Below are 16393 nucleotides of genomic sequence, written 5' to 3'. Positions count from 1 at the left end.
CTCATAATGCGACCAGGCATATCCTCTATACGTAGCCTGCGCCCGCCTGATCCATCCACGCACTTGAAAAGAGCTATGGCCTTGTCGGGATACTTCTCGCAATTCATGCTGGCGTATATTAGAAAAGTCGTCGACCAGTTGTCGATAGTCAGGGGAACCTTGGGGCACATAGCCAACTCCTGCTCCTCTTACTTCGACCCTTCTTTCGCCATCAGCTCCCTATGAAGGAGCTTCAAGATCTCCACATACTCCCCCTTCCATATCTTCTCTTTGGTTACCAGTGACAGGTGCGCCCCTAACGGCTTTGCAAAACCTATGTAGGGGAGCTTGCGCACCGGGACATTACAACTCTTCTTACCCCCTTTGTCCCCAACGGCACCCTCGCCCACCTTCGCTACCCCCACACAAGCACCCTCGACACCGCCGCTCGCCGCACCGCCCCCAGACTCCCTGACGTCCACCACCATCACTTCATCCTCGCCTGCTCCCGTGTCCTTCACGTAATGCCCTTTCAGCAGGTGCACCCCCAAGTCCCCGCCTCGCGCATCCATACCCACCGACACCTGCACACCTCGAGACTTGCCCAAACCACTCCCCGCTCCGTATTCCTCCATACCTGGCATCAAGGCTGGTGTCCGCGCTGGATCCCGCCGCCTAACCAGTAGAGCCTGGGGGCCGTCACTCTCGGCGCTCCTAGCCGTGGGCATGCCTGTAACACACTACCAACATTGTTACTCCGCTCCCCCCCACCCAGCCCACCCCTCCCCCTACCAAATTTCCCCCTCCTCCGAAGAATCCTCCTCATAATCCAATTGCACCATGTCCCCCCGGTCAGCACTGTGGCCCTCCATCTCCCCAGGTCCCGTCCGCCTCCCAGGGGCTCCAGCCGGCTCAACCTCACCTTCTTTCTACTTGCCCGCATCAAATCCCCCAAATCCAAACTCTCCCTCCTCTCATCCACAGTAAATGATTCCACGTCTCAAGCCACAGCACCCATCCTCCAACCCCGTCCCCCGGCGGCCGTCTCGACCCTTCGGGGTGGGGGGCGGGGACCTACCGCCCCGCCTCCCAGCGTGCTCCCGTGACTGGTCCCACAGTGGAGCACGACCGCCCGTACAAGGCATAGCTGGCCCATCCCCTCGGTGGATTGGAGCCGCATGCTGCTCTCCCGAGCACCTAGCCAACTGGTCCTGCCAAGAAAAATAGGTGGAGTCCAGCATGCCGGGGAAAAAACTACCCACCGCCCCCCTATGCCCCCGAATGCTCCCCAACCCCCACGCTCGCCCCTGGCCCATCCCGCCGAATGGCCACCCCTCCGCGCGGTCCCTCCACCCTCCCCCCGGGCCCAACCAACCCCCGCTCTCCACTGCCCACCTTTGGCCCCTCCTCTCCCTCATACCCCACCCCCGCACCTCCTCCCGCACCGACCTTTCCTCCCCACAAGTCCTGCACACCAGCCTGACCCCGGACCAGCCCCCCCTGTCTCACCACCCTTTGCAACCCCGCTGTAACCCACCCCCCTTCGCACTGCCTCCTCCACCCGCCTGGCCCCCCACCCCCACGTCCCCACGCGCCACCCTCGGCGACGGTGATCTGCTCGGTCCCACCATGCTCCCTTCCCCCTCCGACGACACCCCGACCCCCGGACCACTCCCCTCGTTGCACATGCCCCCCCTCCCCCTCTAAGTCTGACTCCTCAATAAGAAGTGGAGACTCCCCTCCCTCCTCTCCCCATGTCCGACCCGACCCTCCCCCACCGACTACCCGTCTGCCAAAGGCCCAGGCACCACCCGGCCCCGCCCCCCTTTTCGCACCCGGCCCCGTCCCCCTGCAATGTCTCCTCATCCCTTGACTCTCCCACCTGCCCCCTCCGCCCACACCGCGAATTCCAAGGCTGGTTTGGCTGCCACAACCCACTTCCCTCCCGCCCTCGGCCTCTTCTCATTTGCCCGCACAGTGGCGCGACCATGCCGCCCTACCTCCCTGGCCTTCCTGCCCCGCCCCCCCGCACCCACCTCCTGCTGCAGGCACGTATGTGGCAGCTCCAGGCCAGAACGGCTGCCGCGGCGTCGCTGGCAGCGCGGTCTCACCTTGACGCCTGGCCTCAGAATATCCATTTGGCCTGCCTCCTGAAGTAAGCGCAGCGCCTCCACGATGCGCAGGTCCTCCTGTCGAGCCATACCGCTAGTTTCACCGCCGGCACCACTTGCTCCGCACTGCTCCTCGATCCCTCACCGCACGACCACGCCACAGGCAAACCAAGGCCGGCCTCACCATCAGACCCGCCGCGCACTCGACCCCACAAGGCCAACCTAATTTCCTGCAGCGCAACCCCAAAATCACGCTGGGAACACGACCACGAAGCCAGACAGACCCAAATTCCAGCTCTTAATTAAAATAATATCAATTTCAGCAGCACGACAATCCCCCGCCCGGCTGCTGTGTCACTGCCACCGAAATGGTGGCGTGTGACCTAAAATGGCCGGCTTTAACTTGGCCAGCCCAACTACCAGCCCAAAAACAGCCCAACCCCAGCCCAAAACTACCACCAGCCCAAAAACCAGCCCACATACGGTGCTTGTCATTCTCTCCCCCTTTTCCCGGACCGAAAACCCCCCGGGGGTAGCAGGCTTCCCACTCGTCGGCCACCCCTCCCAAAGCCCTATTCTCCACTGTGTACCACATGCAGACCACTTTAATAAGAACATAAGAGCATGAAGGGTGCTTTATTCAGGTATTTTAGAAGGAAGTGAGATAATCTGCCATGTCTCTTATTTGCCTACCTGGAGAGTCTATAGAAGGGTGTTGGGCTCAGTTCCCAGGAGCGCCTGGTTGGACTTCTGTTGGTGGTGCACTGACTTTGGCCAGAATTTAGAAGTTACTCCCCAGACCCATATAAAGGCTTCACAAAGCTCATGGTGAAAATTATTTCCTTATAGAAAAGATATAATTCAGCTTATGATTTTAAAATGTAAAGCGTTACCTTTTGTGAATAGGTATAAATATTCTAGATTACTATTTTCCATGCTCCTAGATTTTCTGATATCTCATAAGAATAATCATTAAACAATGGGCCTTGAGAATAAAATGCAAAAGACACACAATTTATGGACGGAATGCAGAACAAATCAAAACATTCACCCCCAGTCAAGAGATCTGGGTTAAATCCATCATTCATTTGCTCACCATGCCACCCCAGTTTAGACCTGGCCATATGCAAATCAGTCTTGACCTTGTGCCTCATGGGAACAGTCCAGCCCGAACTGCCAAGCCAGGTCATCTCTGGACCAGAAACAAGCAAATGGCTGGGTCCAAACTAAAATGGTATGGTGAGCAAAAAACAATGGATTTAGGCTCAGATCTCTGTACTGGGGAGCATTTATGACATACTTCTGCATTCTGTCCATCAATTGTTCTTTTTGCCTTTGTCACCCTGAGTGGGACAGGTATGCTCAGAAGTGAGTCCTGTGCTCTCCATGCCACTGGAGTCAAGCTGTCCAGGCTGATGAGGGCTGAAAGCCCAAAACCGGTCCTAGGATGTTTGTTTCCAGTCCAAGGAGGACCTGGCCTGGCAGTTCGGGCTGGACTGTTCACATTGGGTGCAGGGTCAAGACTGATTTGCATATGGCTGGCTCCAAACTAAAATGGTATGGTGAGCAAAAAACAATGGATTAAGGCTCAGATTTCTGTACTGGGGTGTATGTATGACATTGTTCTACATTCTGTCCATCAAATTTATCTTTATGCATTTGTCACCCCGAGTGGGACGGGTATGCTCAGACGTGAGTCCCGTGCTCTCCATGCCACTGGAGTCAAGCAAAACCGGTCCTAGGGAGGACCTGGCCTGGCAGTACGAACTGGACTGTTCCCATTGGGTGCAGGGTCAAGACTGATTTGCATATGGCTGTGTCCAAACTGGAATGGCATGGTGAGCAAAAAAACGATGGATATAGGCCCAGATCTCTGTACTGGGGTAAATGTTTGACGCTGTGTATTCCTTCTATCCATCAATTGTTCTTTTTGCATTTGTCACCCCGAGTGGGACTGGTATGCTCAGACGTGAGTCCTGTGCTCTCCATGCCACTGGAGTCAAGCTATCCTGGCTGATGAGGGCTGAAAGCCCGAAACCGGTCCTAGGATGCTTGTTTCTAGTCCAGGGAGGACTTGGCCTGGTAGTACGGTCTGGACTGTTCCCATTAGGTGCAGGGTCAGGTCTGATTTGCATGTGGCTTGGATCAAACTGGAATGGCATGGTGAGTGGTGAGGAAAAAAAGAATGTATTCAGGCCCAGATCTCTGTACTGGGGTGAATGTATGACATTGTTCTGCATTCTGTCCATCAATTGTTCTTTTTGCATTTTTCACCTCGAGTGGGACGGGTATGCTCAGACATGAGTCCCGTGCTTTCCATGCCACTGGAGTCAAGCTATCCTGGCTGGAAAGGGCTGAAAGCCCGAAACCGGTCCTAGGATGCTGGTTTGCAGTCCAGGGAGGACCTCGCCTGGCAGTTCGGTCTGGACTGTTCCTATTGGGCGCAGGGTCAAGACTGATTTGCATATGGCTGGGTCCAAACAGGAATGGCATGGTGAGCAAAAAAAACGATGGATTTAGGCCCATATCTCTGTACTGGGGTGAATGTATGACTTTGTTCTGCATTCTGTCCATCAATTGTTCTTTTTGCATCTGAGAATAAAATGGGTATGTTAAATTTGATCAGAGATGTCTGACCATGTTTCATTTCCAGTGTAATTTTGCCACAGTGATTTGGCCCATTGTTGTGTGACCCTGTGCAAGTGATCTTGACTCAGTAAGATATTCTTGCTGTAGAGCCATGTGTTCCTCACCAGGCCTGTGCTTTGGGAACTGACCACTTGTATGCTGAGAGAGACGTTGTGACACTAGACCAGCTTTATTCCTTAAAGAGTTACTGTATTGCTGCATTAGAAGGGCCTTGCTGCAAATACTGATCGTGTTTTCTACTTTTTATGGAACATAATATGGTATGATGTCAAAATCATTGTTGTGGCACTATGTTAGTGTTGCAGCCTCTAATTCTTCTATGGAATTAATATTCAGTGTTTGACTAGAGATTTGTAAGCCATTTATGCTAATATCTATGATTATTCTAAATATATTATTGTGAGACTCATTATCCTAATTTAGCAGAAACTCTGAATATGGCATTGCTCATAAACATGGTCTTTTGACCATACAAATCATTCTGGAACAGGTGGCCAGCAGGGTAGCTGTATTTTCCTCCTTCTCAATAACCTTTTTTGTTTTTCAGGTTAATATAAATGATGATGGCGATGAGATCAGGAGAAATTCAAAAATGCTCTTTGTCTTCAATGTTAGTGAAGATGTAAAGCGGGAGATCCCACTTAAACTCCCTAAGGTATGAATACTGTTTTAATATGTGTGTGTTCAGCATTTAGATTGTGAATGGCTTGCTGATGGCTACAGACACGTATGAGAAATCAACATTCAGATTATTTGACTTCTAGCTAAATTGTATAGTACTTCTAATTAACATATTCTCAGTTACTCATTGTAGTTTGGGATACAAGAAGGTTATCTATGTCCTGCTACTGTTGTCAGTGAACTTAAATCAAATGTACAGGATGGGCAAAATGGACCATTGTCCAGGGGACCAACCTTCCTCATGCACCCCTGGTAAAGTGTTCGGGACAGTTGGAAGTCATCATGTAATTTATGTGCATAAAAAAACATATATTTTTAAGTATGGTATTAGCCAATACCTTTTGTGTTTTAAAGAAAATCATAAAAAGTACACCCTTCTCTCCTTACTTTGAATATATTTAGGCTTGTCTTGTTAACTCACTTGTCTGCATTTCCACTTCAAATCTTTTTCCATCTCTATATCTTTGTATCGCTTCTCTCTTTCTTCCTTATCTATCCCTCCATCTCACTCCTTGGTGTGCCCAACCCTTTCTCCATATCTCCAAATCATCATGTTTCTGTTTCTTCCCTGAAGCCTACCTATCTACCTACCCGCCGTTATCCCTTCTTTTTTATTATTCCATGTGTTTGTATCTTTCTTTCCGCCAGACTCCCTTTTTTCCTATTTTTTCTCCACCTGACGTCTTTCCTTACCGCGTCTGTCTTTCTACCTCATCTTTACCTTATTTCTCCTTCTATGTCATTTCTCATGCTATCCTATTTTCCTTACCTCTTTGTTCTCCCCCTATTTCCCATTACTCCTATTCTCTTATCTTGCATAGTCCGGGGTCACTGCCTTGCCCGAGGAGTGTACACATAGAAAGAAGGAGGACAAGGCATGGAAACAGAATGTGATAGAAAATGACCAGATTTCACCTCAAGGAAATGGTGAAAATTACTGCAACACAGAACTGACCTACAAGATTAAGGAAAACAAAAAAGTGATGATACAGTGTGCTGGACGCTTACAGAGAAGTATGTTAAGCACAAAAAAGCCGCAGCATGTGCCTTCTTGAAAATGGATCGCTCATCTTCTCACCCTGTCAGCGGCCCTCAATCCCTATCAAACACCTTCAAATACATTGACTTCATTGTTTCAAACTACATATAATAGTGGTCTAGCTACTTCTCAAAGTGACAAAAGACTTCTTATAGGATAGACACCCCATCTGAGAGTCTGCTTCCCGCTCTACTCTCTTCATGGTTATTAGTTGCTTCAACTTTGACACAATAAATCATTAGTAGGCCACTTCGTTCAATCACTTTCCTCCCTACCACTTTATAAAATGCCCACTCTTATGTAACTCATCTGATCCATTAATATCATCTACATTATCCCAGTGCACTGCTCTATGCACATTACTAATATTCTCTTAACTGTACTTGATACTCAGTTCTCTGCCACATTTGAAGAAGCAAAATTCCCATTGCAAAACATAAAATAAAACCCATCTCAATCCTCAGACACCTCGATGAGGAATGTTGTGACCTTACTCCCCTGATTGACATCCCCTCCTTTCTGTTCTACATTGAACCTATGGTATGAACACCTGCTTCCCCCACCCTCTGCCCTGAGCCCTCTCTATTTGGACACTCAATGTGCAAATGTTTACCCATATCTGTGAAAGGGCCGGGCCCATAAGTTCCGGATCTATATTGGAATCACAATCTGATGGTTCTTTTTAGCAGCATGTAAGCGTGGAGGGGAACAATTCATTATTTCTACCAATCAGTGAAACAAAATTCACTTTGACACATAGTAAACACAGAAAAATACATAAGGTTAGTAGATTTATTACAAAGCTATAAATAACTGAACATTGAAGACACCTCAAGAGGAGAGCGTAACGTACATCGTAATTAGCATGAAGCCAAATCTACATATCCAATTGAGACGATGTAGCAGGAATAATACAATTAGTTCAAGATGCAGAATGCAGAGGATCAAAAAGCCTGAGTCCAAGTTCCCCTGCATTGAGGGTTGATGATTGAAAAGCATTAATCAATCCCTACTCTGACACTAAAGTGCCATCCCTACTAAAGCACCTTCAGCAAGAAAGATGAAATGTGTCAGCATGTGGAATCTTCTTAGGAAGTCACTCCACCACCAATAGGTCTATTAACATGGTCTGTTGAGCCAGAGCTTGTTCTAAGAGACTCTCTCTCTGAAGGCAAGGAAGAAGTGGGCACTTTCCATACTCCCAACATCACATTATTGGTGGTAACTTTCCCAAGATTCATTTCTGGTCACGCCATCTGCCCTGGGTACAGTCCTAAAGGTAGTTTTCTATGGGACAATGGTGCTCTTCTCTTGCAAAAATGTGTCTTTGGTTCCCAGGCATTCTCCTGTGCGAAACACAACAACCTTTCTTTATCGACTCAAGCCACCACATTGTAACCTCTTCTCTCCTGACCAGTAAAACAAAGGCATTATTCTAGCTAACGAGAGCTCTTCTTTCACCTGCAGCAGAAAACGTGAGAAAGAACAAATTCCAAGCACACATGAAATTCGACTTGTTAATTCTAAACTGAGAGTCTCCGGGGAACTGCGTTTCAGGCCTACGAGATTCAGCTCACATAAGGAAAACAACAGAATGGCATAGAAAAGAAGGCACATACAATTAATACATTTACCTACATATAAAAAAACATAAGTAACAAACATATTTAGTATATGAATAATTTTCAATTTCACATCACGAACCCTTCATGTTAATGTTTCTGCTAGTAGCATTTACTTTACACGTTCATTCTCTATGTTAATTTCAAATAGCCTCAGCACATCACGTTTCAGGTTAATACATTTCAATACTCGTAACACTTCATGTTAATACGACAAAAGATTATATGCAGATGCACTCTACATGTGCGATTATAATGCACCCCTACAAATAAAATGCGATTTCTGCTACATCAGTTTCCCCCTCTGATGACCTTTAGTCATCACAAACACCTTTAAATGCCTGTAGAGTAGACTGATCTAAACAGATGGCGTAGCTAGTCTCCTCCAACCGCTTCACACTCTCATAATGATTGTCTTTGGTTCCCAGGCCTTCTCCTGTGCGAAACACAACGACCTTCCTAAGCAACTCAAGCCACCAAATTGTAACTTCTTCTCTCCTTGCCTGACTAGTAAAACAAAGACATTATTCTAGCTAACAAGAGCTCTTCTTTCACCTGCAACAGAAAACACGAGAAAGAACAAATCAGAGGACCTTCTCTCCCTCCCTTATGGGGTTCTCCACTTGCTTTGCCATATGACATTTGTATGCCCTTATTGTTTCTACAAGATGATAACACAAAACACCACAATCATGATTGGCATCAAGATATATCCAATACTTCCCATTCCTAGGTTAGCAAACCAACTTCCACTGCACCAAATCCCTTTCCAATCTTATCCCATATTGCATTGGGTGCCATACCATGTATCTCATGATGTATCTCAGTGATGCTACTTATATATCCCCTCATATATTTACTCTTGTCTGGTACAGAGGTACAACACTATTGGACCTTTAGCATCCGGCAGACTCTGCCTTCTTTTGCCAGTAACACGTCAAATGCAAGACGGTTTTGAATCACCATCGATCTTATCAAAACCACTTCTCCATCAATGAGTAGCAATAACTGAGCTGTGCTAACCGACAACTTATCCACAATGGTAGACAACTTCCTAATCTTGATGTCATTCAACACAACACCCAAAGTAGGTATCATCGCTTTAAATATGTGTACCACAGCTTCACCTGCACTTAGTCCACGTTTTTCTATATGGTTTAACTTTCCTTCCAAACCTTCCAAATCTTCCACATGTTATATCTTTGGAAATACAACTGCCACATAACAAGTACCATACCAATTGTTCGGAAGCTGAACATATGCATTCTTCCAGCACACAAATAATACTAATGTCACCACTTGTACTGCTTCTTGCAAAAACTTCTTCCAAGGATCATCTATTAGAAAAATATGGTCACATACAATCTGTCTCACAAATATAGTCTCATAGCGACTCTGAACTTATCGTATACATAGCTTGCCTCTAAGTTCCCAATCTAGAGCAATAGGACCATAACTTCCTTTAGGCTTGTGAGCTATTTCTTGGTACATTCAAAATTTCCATCTCTAATATTAAAATTAACAATTAGATCCCTATGTCTATCTTCTACTTGATCTACAAATTTCTTGGCTATGTCCGTTAATATGTAGGTTATGTCTATGCACATAAGCAGTGTCTAGTGTTACTGTGGGTGCACACTAGTTTCCCATTCTCTCCTCCTGCTTATAATAGTTATATTTGTTCAAATGCTTATAAACAGATATCTCTGAGAGTACTACACCATAATTTGAGGAGTAGTATTTGTAATGACCTTTTCCATAAAACATGCTAATAAGCAAACTACAACTAATGCCGTGCGTCAAGGGTAAGAGGTGGTATGTAATCCCCTCCTCGTCAAAAGCAGGCAATTGCATACACACATAAAATCTCTCACATCCATAGTATTCTCATATTCATAAAGCAACTTAGCATAAGCATTCAGCATATAATCACCATTAGACAAATCCACATGAAGAAAGTGAGAAGTTTTCTCTATTAAGCGTTTTTCAGATCCTTGTAAACCCTCTTTTGAGATGGCAGTGGCAGATGTGGATGTTCCATGTACTCCCACTCCCTATTCCTCAAACTTGTGGGCACTCAAAATGGACTCAGTAATGACTACAGATATTACTATGATTACTCCTACAATGAGTTAACCTATAATACATTTGCAACTTCGAGTTGAATTTCCAGACTCCATTTTCAAAGTGGCTTAGATTATAGCTTATAAAAGGTTTAACACACAGAGTATCTCTTCTTTGCCACTTGTTCACTTGCAACAAAGTCTTTGAGCAACTTTCTTTGAATCTTGGAAAATTCTTTAATAGTCCTTGGCACAATATTTACACAGCTTGGAAGACTTCCCTAGCTCTGTCTCTTCTAGATGAAAAAGTCCCTATTTTTATTTCTCTTCCACTCGAGTCTAGAATATATCTTCTTTCAAACAATGTATTTACAGTTCAAAAAGATTTAATTTACATCTCTTATGAGGTCAGAGCTAATCTCCTCAATAGTTTGTAGCAGTTCAGCTCTCAATGCGGCAATCTCTTGAGGAGACTGTGGAGCTCCAAAGATCGGAAATTCGATATCTTCCAGAATCACAGTCCGTAAACCACTCAACCATGTCGGAAAAGACACAGTCAATGACAGAACTGCATTAGCCTCGATTCCAGGAACTCTCAGCAAAGTCTCTGCAAACTGTTTTGAGAACTCTGACCTCGCTCTCCCCAGAATTTGTAGCCAGATAAGTCTATTTGGGAAAGGAATATCTTCGGCATTGCACTCTTGCCCTCCTAGACCTTCGAACACTTCCTGTGGCTTGCTCAGACTTACTCAGGTTAGACTTGGAAGATTCACTTATTGGTGCAAGTTATCTTTCAGATGCAAATCTTGGGTTCCTTATTTTCTGTCTCACAGGCCACGTTTCATCTTCAGCATCTTTCTTCCTTAACTGCACACAATCGATTTCCATACCAGTCTCTTTTGCTGAGTCAGACTCTATATCACTCACAACGTTATCGTCTCCCTCCTAGTCTTTATCAAGCTCCTGTGTAGCTTGACCCCTCAGCTTGATCTGGTGGGTATCCAATCTCTTTCGGAACCTCCACAGCTTGGCGTGCCCTCTCCGGTGACCTCTCGGTCATGGCTGGAGCCACTTCTGGGAGAGGAGCTGTTTCATTGGTGAGACCTGTGACTCGTCGGATATGTGAAGTATGGATCCAATTCGGTACTCCTCCACACTTCACAGCAGTGTTTGTCACCAGTATCACCTGATATGGTCCACACCACTGAGAGTCAAGAAAGTTTTTGCTCATGTGCTTTTAGACGAGCACCCAATCTCCTGGGTTCAGGTCGTGGCAGAGGCTTCAACCTGATGAGACACAGAACAAACCACATCAGCCAATCCTTTATAGTATTCAAGGATTAAGTTATCTGTTATACTAATCAATGCAGTGACGATAACCCAGTTCTCCTGTCAGGAATGCTGCTCAAACTCATTAGAACCAAATGCAATGCATGTGCCATTTCAAAGATGTTGAAGCACACGCTGTAGCCAATCTTGTCTTTAAGATCCCATTAATTTGCTCCACTATGCCAGATGCCTCCAGCCTATAAATACAATGCAGTCTTTGGTCCATACTCAGGGTGAGACACAACAGTTTCATGACTTCGCTATGGAAGGGTGTTCCTCTATCTGGTTCCAATGTACTTGCAAATCCGTATCTAGGAATGAGTTCCCTCAACAATAATTTTGCTACTGTCAGACTATTACACCTTCTTGTTGGACAAGGTTCCACCCATTTAGAAAAGATGCATACGACAACCAAGATGAATCTCAACCCATTACACACAGGCATCCCAACAAATTCAAATTGAATCCGATTGAAAGGACCCCCGAATCAGCCAATGTGACTCATAGCATCAACTGTCTTTTTCCCACATTCATCTGTTGGCATGTGACACACCGATGGCACACTGCTTCTGCCTGAACAATCTCACCATTGCATTCCTTCCTATGTGACCTTTCCCTTGAATTTACCTTGTCATTGGGTTCAACAAACAATCAGGCAATGCTGCCCTACCATCAGCTGAAATCCATATGTCACTTTCTCCCTTTTCACACCCTGCTCTGATCCAACCCTCTTGCTCTTGATCTGTAGCTTCCATTGGCAACCGCCTGACTTCATCCCATGTATCTGCAACAGCTAGCATCATGCTGAGTTCGGTCTTCTCTGTACTCTTGCCAACATATTCCTTTTTTTTTCTTACTTTTTTGTCCTCATCTCCCCATCGACACAGCAGTTTTGACAAGCCGCTTCGTACTAACTGTACTCCCTCCTACTTACTGCATCCGTCTAGCCATCCACGGCCTTCCTCTTTATCCCGAGGGCTGGGCGTAATCATTGGACTTATATTCCGCTCTCCAAATATTACCCATTTATCATATGCAGGCGTCGTCCCCATGAGGTCAAAGGGGACCAGATGTACGTTAATGATTCTTCATATTCTAGGCTCGCCATGCGTAGAGCGGCTTTAATCCAACTTACCCTTGTTGGAGGGGCGGAGTCTTTTCATCTTATGCATATCTCTCTTCTGGCCAAAACCACCAGATTGAGGAGCAAGCCCTTCTGGGGCCGTAACAGTGTTATATTCTCCTGCTTATTCACACCAAAAAGGACCAGAGGCAGGTCTACCACTATATGCAAATGAAAAATATCCTACAATGATTCACCCACCTCTTTCCAATATCTGCCCAGTTCTGCGCATTCAAAAAACATATGTATATCATCCACCGAGGGCCGGACTGGGAACCAAAACCGGCCCTGGCAAAGTGCTCGGCCGGCCCCACCTCCCAACTCGGGGGGTTGGAGGTGCCGCCGAGCGCAAAATCGGCCCCCAGGAGCTCAAAAACGGCCCTCACCCTTGCAGCGCACCGGGGGATTGCCCGGTGCCCGCTATGGCCAGTCCGGGCCTGCATCCACCTTGTTTATGCGACACCTCGGACATGATGGTACTAAGGTAGAGGGGCCAGCAAATTTGGCTATCTTCGCTGGAGTGTAGTATAGCCTGTTTAGAACATAAAAGTGTTTTTTCTTAAGTGTGGCTGGCTTAATGTATTTATACATTAACTTTATGGAGAGCTCGAACAGGATTTCGGATTCTTGATGAAGTGGGGTGTTGTTCCAGACAGCTACCTGCGGAGGAACTTCCTGGTCTACTGCATCAAAGAGGCTGTTATGCCAAAATGATACCTCTTTTTTTCTCGGTAAAACACTCTCAAATAGTCGCACTAACTCCCATTTGCCTTCTGTCTCTCCTACCTCCGCCTCAAACCAAGATCTTAACTGAAGATACTTAAATCGGGAAAATGTGGACCCAATCCTATCAAAAGGTACTTCCCAGAGGAGAACCCCATCCGAATCTACCAAATCTGACCACTTCTCTAATCCTGCTCTTCTTATCGGGATTGCTAAAGAGTCTCTCAAACAGGCCGGGGTGCCTGGTGAGTCCCAGATTGGTGCGAATGGAGAGAAATAGCCTACACCCCAGATGCGTCGTAATTTATACCAAATCTGAAGTGCTGCCTTTAACACCTTGACGGTACAAAAGGGGGTGGTGATGGACGGAGCATCTGAACCAATCAAACACTCACACCCAGTCAAAAGATCTGGGTAATGTTCCCATGAGGCACAGGGTCAGACAGATTTGCATATAGCCATGTCTGAACTGGGGTGGCAGAGTGGGCTAAAGAACGGTGATGGATTAAACCCTGATCTTTTGACTGGGTGTGAGTGTTTGATTGGTTCAGATGCTCCGTCCATCACCACCCCCTTTTGTACCGCTTTTGGCCGCCATAAGTGTGGCAGGGTCTGCTCAGACGTGAGTCCCTTGCTCACTTTGCCTTGGATTCAAGCAAGCCGGGCTGAAGACGGCTGCAATGCCAGAAACCGGTCCTCGGAAGCTTGTTTCCGGTCCAGGGAAGGCATGGCTTGGCAGTTCGGGCTGGACTGTTCCCATGAGGCACAGGGTCAGACTGATTTGCATATAGCCATGTCTGAACTGGGGTGGCAGAGTGGGCTAAAGAACGGTGATGGATTAAACCCTGATCTTTTGACTGGGTGTAAGTGTTTGAATGGTTCAGATGCTCCGTCCATCACCACCCCCTTTTGTACCGCTTTTGGCCACCATAAGTGTGGCAGGGTATGCTCAGACGTGAGTCCCTTGCTCACTTTGCCACTGGATTCAAGCAAGCCGGGCTGAAGACGGCTGCAATGCCAGAAACCGGTCCTCGGAAGCTTGTTTCCGGTCCAGGGAAGGCATGGCTTGGCAGTTCGGGCTGGACTGTTCCCATGAGGCACAAGGTCAGACTGATTTGCATATAGCCATGTCTGAAATGGGGTGGCCGAGTGGGCTAAAGAACGGTGATGGATTAAACCCTGATCTTTTGACTGGGTGTGAGTGTTTGATTGGTTCAGATGCTCCGTCCATCACCACCCCCTTTTGTACCGCTTTTGGCCGCCATAAGTGTGGCAGGGTATGCTCAGACGTGAGTCCCTTGCTCACTTTGCCACTGGATTCAAGCAGGCCCGGCTGAAGGCGGCTGCAATGCCAGAAACCGGTCCTCGGAAGCTTGTTTCCGGTCCAGGGAAGGCATGGCTTGGCAGTTCGGGCTGGACTGTTCCCATGAGTCATAGGGTCAGAATGATTTGCATATAGCCATGTCTGAACTGGGGTGGCAGAGTGGGCTAAAGAACGGTGATGGATTAACCCTGATCTTTTGACTGGGTGTGAGTGTTTGATTGGTTCAGATGCTCCGTCCATCACCACCCCCTTTTGTACTGCTTTTGGCCGCCATAAGTGTGGCAGGGTATGCTCAGACGTGAGTCCCTTGCTCACTTTGCCACTGGATTCAAGCAAGCCGGGCTGAAGACGGCTGCAATGCCAGAAACCGGTCCTCAGAAGCTTGTTTCCGGTCCAGGGAAGGCATGGCTTGGCAGTTCGGGCTGGACTGTTCCCATGAGGCACAGGGTCAGAATGATTTGCATATAGCCATGTCTGAACTGGGGTGGCAGAGTGGGCTAAAGAACGGTGATGGATTAAACCCTGATCTTTTGACTGGGGGTGAGTGTTTGATTGGTTCAGATGCTCCGTCCATCATCACCCCCTTTTGTACCGCTTTTGGCCGCCATAAGTGTGGCAGGGTATGCTCAGACGTGAGTCCCTTGCTCACTTTGCCACTGGATTCAAGCAAGCCGGGCTGAAGACGGCTGAAATGCCAGAAACCGGTCCTCGGAAGCTTGTTTCCGGTCCAGGGAAGGCATGTCTTGGCAGTTCGGGCTGGACTGTTCCCATGAGGCACAGGGTCAGACTGATTTGCATATAGCCATGTCTGAACTGGGGTGGCAGAGTGGGCTAAAGAACGGTGATGGATTAAACCCTGATCTTTTGACTGGGTGTGAGTGTTTGATTGGTTCAGATGCTCCGTCCATCACCACCCCCTTTTGTACCGTTTAACACCTTGAGGCATACCTTCTTGAAAAATCTTGGGGCCCCAAACTTATATAGGAACCCCGCCTGGCCATTGCCGCCCTCCGCTAACACGAGTTCTCCTAATAATCTACCCCACGAAGTTTCTGACAGATTGGATAGAAGCATCCTGATCCCTTTAAATTGTAAGGCCAATAAGTATAAATTTATATCCGGAAGCGCCAACCCCCCTTTTAACAGTTTTCTTCATAGTTTTTTCCAGGATAGCCTGGCACTTTTCTGTCCCCAGATAAAACTGCCTATTTTCCCTTGGATTTTATTTATACTATCTTGGGGAAAGATAAGGGGGAGCGCACTAAAAAGAAAGGTTAGTTCAGGTAATACTGTCATCTTTACTAAGTTCACCTTCCCATAGATCGATTAAGGGAGGTTTTTCCATTTAGCAAAGAGAAAGTCTGTATCCTTTTCAATTTTCTTTAGATTGATCGATGGTATTTTATTTAGGTCTTTTACTATTTTTACCCCTAAATATCTAAACTCCTTGCTTTCGGGACCATAACTATTTATCAGATTCCAGCTCATAATCTTATCTGAATTGGCCATGTAACCGATTTCGCCAAACTCAAGGAGTAGATTTTCTAAGTGGGGAATAGAGATGTCAGGATGTATGGTATAAATTATAATATCATCTGCATATAAGGCGATTTTACATTCATAATTTCCTGATTTAAAAGGTCGTATAATGTTATCCTGCCTAATAGCCTGTTCCAAGGGCTCAATATATATATTGAACAACATAGGCGACAGAGGGCACCCCTGTCTATTCCCCCTCTGGATTACAAAG

The 16393-nt window shown here is 46.7% G+C and overlaps 1 protein-coding gene across 1 annotated transcript in view; it reads left to right on the top strand.

The window, feature by feature from the left end:
• LOC144784001 (uncharacterized) overlaps positions 1 to 16393 on the top strand; it is a 1599281-nt gene that overhangs the window by 1310767 nt on the left and 272121 nt on the right. Inside the window, exon 25 of the mRNA XM_078662713.1 lies at positions 5287 to 5394. Within this exon, the coding sequence (XP_078518839.1) occupies positions 5287 to 5394 (108 nt within the window). The remainder of the gene's footprint in view (positions 1 to 5286; positions 5395 to 16393) is intronic.

Source organism: Lissotriton helveticus, chromosome 10 (assembly GCF_964261635.1).
Source record: "Lissotriton helveticus chromosome 10, aLisHel1.1, whole genome shotgun sequence".
In the NCBI taxonomy this organism is placed as follows: domain Eukaryota; kingdom Metazoa; phylum Chordata; class Amphibia; order Caudata; family Salamandridae; genus Lissotriton; species Lissotriton helveticus.
The sequence above is the reverse complement of the archived record's forward strand: the minus strand, read 5'-3'. Positions and strand labels throughout refer to the sequence as shown.